The sequence below is a fragment of the Oncorhynchus mykiss genome, unplaced genomic scaffold, assembly GCF_057628025.1.
Source record: "Oncorhynchus mykiss isolate SJ-2025 unplaced genomic scaffold, ASM5762802v1 scaffold106, whole genome shotgun sequence".
In the NCBI taxonomy this organism is placed as follows: Eukaryota; Metazoa; Chordata; class Actinopteri; order Salmoniformes; family Salmonidae; genus Oncorhynchus; species Oncorhynchus mykiss.
Genome location: NW_028322105.1, coordinates 317,501 through 322,500, shown reverse-complemented (window position 1 = coordinate 322,500; position 5,000 = coordinate 317,501). Strand labels below are relative to the sequence as shown.

Below are 5,000 nucleotides of genomic sequence, written 5' to 3'. Positions count from 1 at the left end.
GAGACAGGTAGCCTAGTGGTTAGAGGCAGGTAGCCTAGTGGTTAGAGGCAGGTAGCCTAGTGGTTAGAGGCAGGTAGCCTAGTGGTTAGAGGCAGGGTAGCCTAGTGGTTAGAGGCAGGTAACCTAGTGGTTAGAGGCAGGGTGGCCTAGTGGTTAGAGGCAGGGTAGCCTAGTGGTTAGAGGCAGGTAGCCTAGTGGTTAGAGGCAGGTAGCCTAGTGGTTAGAGGCAGGGTAGCCTAGTGGTTAGAGGCAGGTAGCCTAGTGGTTAGAGGCAGGGTAGCCTAGTGGTTAGAGGCAGGTAACCTAGTGGTTAGAGGCAGGGTAGCCTAGTGGTTAGAGGCAGGGTAGCCTAGTGGTTAGAGACAGGGTAGCCTAGTGGTTAGAGGCAGGTAACCTAGTGGTTAGAGGCAGGTAGCCTAGTGGTTAGAGGCAGGGTAGCCTAGTGGTTAGAGGCAGGTAACCTAGTGGTTAGAGGCAGGGTAGCCTAGTGGTTAGAGACAGGGTAGCCTAGTGGTTAGAGGCAGGTAGCCTAGTGGTTAGAGGCAGGTAGCCTAGTGGTTAGAGGCAGGTAACCTAGTGGTTAGAGGCAGGTAGCCTAGTGGTTAGAGGCAGGTAGCCTAGTGGTTAGAGACAGGTAGCCTAGTGGTTAGAGACAGGTAGCCTAATGTTTAGAGGCAGGGTAGCCTAGTGGTTAGAGACAGGTAGCCTAGTGGTTAGAGACAGGTAGCCTAGAGGTTAGAGGCAGGGTAGCCTAGTGGTTAGAGACAGGTAGCCTAGTGGTTAGAGACAGATAGCCTAGTGGTTAGAGACAGGTAGCCTAATGTTTAGAGGCAGGGTAGCCTAGTGGTTAGAGACAGGTAGCCTAGTGGTTAGAGACAGGTAGCCTAGAGGTTAGAGGCAGGGTAGCCTAGTGGTTAGAGACAGGTAGCCTAGTGGTTAGAGACAGGTAGCCTAATGTTTAGAGGCAGGGTAGCCTAGTGGTTAGAGACAGGTAGCCTAGTGGTTAGAGACAGGTAGCCTAGTGGTTAGAGACAGGTAGCCTAGAGGTTAGAGACAGGTAGCCTAGTGGTTAGAGACAGGTAGCCTAGAGGTTAGAGGCAGGTAGCCTAGTGGTTAGAGACAGGTAGCCTAGTGGTTAGAGACAGGTAGCCTAGTGGTTAGAGGCAGGTAGCCTAGTGGTTAGAGGCAGGTAGCCTAGTGGTTAGAGGCAGGTAGCCTAGTGGTTAGAGGCAGGTAGCCTAGTGGTTAGAGGCAGGTAGCCTAGTGGTTAGAGGCAGGTAGCCTAGTGGTTAGAGGCAGGTAGCCTAGTGGTTAGAGGCAGGTAGCCTAGTGGTTAGAGGCAGGTAGCCTAGTGGTTAGAGGCAGGTGGCCTAGTGGTTAGAGGCAGGTGGCCTAGTGGTTAGAGGCAGGTGGCCTAGTGGTTAGAGGCAGGTACCCTAGTGGTTAGAGACAGGGTAGCCTAGTGGTTAGATGCAGGTAGCCTAGTGGTTAGAGGCAGGTAGCCTAGTGGTTAGAGGCAGGGTAGCCTAGTGGTTAGAGGCAGGTAGCCTAGTGGTTAGAGGCAGGTAGCCTAGTGGTTAGAGGCAGGTAGCCTAGTGGTTAGAGGCAGGTAGCCTAGTGGTTAGAGGCAGGGTAGCCTAGTGGTTAGAGGCAGGGTAGCCTAGTGGTTAGAGGCAGGGTGGCCTAGTGGTTAGAGGCAGGGTAGCCTAGTGGTTAGAGGCAGGTAGCCTAGTGGTTAGAGGCAGGGTAGCCTAGTGGTTAGAGACAGGTAGCCTAGTGGTTAGAGACAGGTAGCCTAGTGGTTAGAGACAGGTAGCCTAGTGGTTAGAGGCAGGTAGCCTAGTGGTTAGAGGCAGGTAGCCTAGTGGTTAGAGGCAGGTAGCCTAGTGGTTAGAGGCAGGGTAGCCTAGTGGTTAGAGGCAGGTAACCTAGTGGTTAGAGGCAGGGTGGCCTAGTGGTTAGAGGCAGGGTAGCCTAGTGGTTAGAGGCAGGTAGCCTAGTGGTTAGAGGCAGGTAGCCTAGTGGTTAGAGGCAGGGTAGCCTAGTGGTTAGAGGCAGGTAGCCTAGTGGTTAGAGGCAGGGTAGCCTAGTGGTTAGAGGCAGGTAACCTAGTGGTTAGAGGCAGGGTAGCCTAGTGGTTAGAGGCAGGGTAGCCTAGTGGTTAGAGACAGGGTAGCCTAGTGGTTAGAGGCAGGTAACCTAGTGGTTAGAGGCAGGTAGCCTAGTGGTTAGAGGCAGGGTAGCCTAGTGGTTAGAGGCAGGTAACCTAGTGGTTAGAGGCAGGGTAGCCTAGTGGTTAGAGACAGGGTAGCCTAGTGGTTAGAGGCAGGTAGCCTAGTGGTTAGAGGCAGGTAGCCTAGTGGTTAGAGGCAGGTAACCTAGTGGTTAGAGGCAGGTAGCCTAGTGGTTAGAGGCAGGTAGCCTAGTGGTTAGAGACAGGTAGCCTAGTGGTTAGAGACAGGTAGCCTAATGTTTAGAGGCAGGGTAGCCTAGTGGTTAGAGACAGGTAGCCTAGTGGTTAGAGACAGGTAGCCTAGAGGTTAGAGGCAGGGTAGCCTAGTGGTTAGAGACAGGTAGCCTAGTGGTTAGAGACAGGTAGCCTAGTGGTTAGAGACAGGTAGCCTAATGTTTAGAGGCAGGGTAGCCTAGTGGTTAGAGACAGGTAGCCTAGTGGTTAGAGACAGGTAGCCTAGAGGTTAGAGGCAGGGTAGCCTAGTGGTTAGAGACAGGTAGCCTAGTGGTTAGAGACAGGTAGCCTAATGTTTAGAGGCAGGGTAGCCTAGTGGTTAGAGACAGGTAGCCTAGTGGTTAGAGACAGGTAGCCTAGTGGTTAGAGACAGGTAGCCTAGAGGTTAGAGACAGGTAGCCTAGTGGTTAGAGACAGGTAGCCTAGAGGTTAGAGGCAGGTAGCCTAGTGGTTAGAGACAGGTAGCCTAGTGGTTAGAGACAGGTAGCCTAGTGGTTAGAGGCAGGTAGCCTAGTGGTTAGAGGCAGGTAGCCTAGTGGTTAGAGGCAGGTAGCCTAGTGGTTAGAGGCAGGTAGCCTAGTGGTTAGAGGCAGGTAGCCTAGTGGTTAGAGGCAGGTAGCCTAGTGGTTAGAGGCAGGTAGCCTAGTGGTTAGAGGCAGGTAGCCTAGTGGTTAGAGGCAGGTAGCCTAGTGGTTAGAGGCAGGTGGCCTAGTGGTTAGAGGCAGGTGGCCTAGTGGTTAGAGGCAGGTGGCCTAGTGGTTAGAGGCAGGTACCCTAGTGGTTAGAGACAGGGTAGCCTAGTGGTTAGATGCAGGTAGCCTAGTGGTTAGAGGCAGGTAGCCTAGTGGTTAGAGGCAGGGTAGCCTAGTGGTTAGAGGCAGGTAGCCTAGTGGTTAGAGGCAGGTAGCCTAGTGGTTAGAGACAGGTAGCCTAATGTTTAGAGGCAGGTAGCCTAGTGGTTAGAGACAGGTAGCCTAGTGGTTAGAGACAGGTAGCCTAATGGTTAGAGACAGGTAGCCTAGTGGTTAGAGGCAGGTAGCCTAGTGGTTAGAGACAGGTAGCCTAATGGTTAGAGACAGGTAGCCTAATGGTTAGAGACAGGTAGCCTAGTGGTTAGAGGCAGGGTAGCCTAGTGCTTAGAGGCAGGGTAGCCTAGTGGTTAGAGGCAGGTAGCATACTGGGCACCTTGATTTAACTTAAGTCTGTGCCCCCTGTGTCCCAATCAAATGATATTTTATATCCTCCTGAAAACCACTGATGGACTGAACACATTTACCTTGATGTATTTACCCCCCCCTCACCCATGGTTTACCCTTGTTTCATTCACCTTGTTCCCCCCCTCCTTATCCTCTGTGGTGCTTCTCTCTGTTTGTGATCAGTCAAGGTGCAGAGAAGCACGCGGACCCTTCCCTGGGAGTCCTCCTCAGCCAACAACAACAGCAACTTCCTCCCCTACCAACACTATAACACCTACCATCCTGACCAGTCGCAGAGACACCAGGCCTCCAAGCACCACAAAACCTCTCCCAACAACCCCCGTAATGTTCCTTATTCTCCTCTTCCCTGGTCCTCTTCCCTAGTCCTCTTGTTTCTCTGGTCTTCTATGTCTTTCTCCTCCTAGTCCTCTTGTTTCTCTGGTCTTCTATGTCCTACTCCTCCTAGTCCTCTTGTTTCTCTGGTCTTCTATGTCCTACTCCTCCTAGTCCTCTTGTTTCTCTGGTCTTCTATGTCCTACTCCTCCTAGTCTTCTTGTTTCTCTGGTCTTCTATGTCCTACTCCTCCTAGTCCTCTTCTTTCTCTGGTCTTCTATGTCCTACTCCTCCTAGTCCTCTTGTTTCTCTGGTCTTCTATGTCTTTCTCCTCCTAGTCCTCTTGTTTCTCTGGTCTTCTATGTCTTTCTCCTCCTAGTCCTCTTGTTTCTCTGGTCTTCTATGTCTTTCTCCTCCTAGTCCTCTTGTTTCTCTGGTCTTCTATGTCTTTCTCCTCCTAGTCCTCTTGTTTCTCTGGTCTTCTATGTCTTTCTCCTCCTAGTCCTCTTGTTTCTCTGGTCTTCTATGTCTTTCTCCTCCTAGTCCTCTTGTTTCTCTGGTCTTCTATGTCTTTCTCCTCCTAGTCCTCTTGTTTCTCTGGTCTTCTATGTCTTTCTCCTCCTAGTCCTCTTGTTTCTCTGGTCTTCTATGTCTTTCTCCTCCTAGTCCTCTTGTTTCTCTGGTCTTCTATGTCTTTCTCCTCCTAGTCCTCTTGTTTCTCTGGTCTTCTATGTCTTTCTCCTCCTATTCCTCTTGTTTCTCTGGTCTTCTATGTCTTTCTCCTCCTAGTCCTCTTGTTTCTCTGGTCTTCTATGTCTTTCTCCTCCTAGTCCTCTTGTTTCTCTGGTCTTCTATGTCCTACTCCTCCTAGTCCTCTTGTTTCTCTGGTCTTCTATGTCTTTCTCCTCCTATTCCTCTTGTTTCTCTGGTCTTCTATGTCTTTCTCCTCCTAGTCCTCTTGTTTCTCTGGTCTTCTATGTCCTACTCCTCCTAGTCCTCTTGTT

The 5,000-nt window shown here is 51.1% G+C and overlaps 1 protein-coding gene across 25 annotated transcripts in view; it reads left to right on the top strand.

Moving 5' to 3' along the window:
• LOC110499739 (glutamate receptor-interacting protein 1) overlaps positions 1 to 5,000 on the top strand; it is a 709,091-nt gene that overhangs the window by 579,221 nt on the left and 124,870 nt on the right. For all 25 annotated transcript variants that reach the window (XM_090228962.1, XM_090228970.1, XM_090228974.1 and 22 more), the window contains one exon: positions 3,847 to 4,005. In XM_090228962.1, coding sequence (XP_090085088.1) covers positions 3,847 to 4,005 — 159 coding nt within the window. The remainder of the gene's footprint in view (positions 1 to 3,846; positions 4,006 to 5,000) is intronic.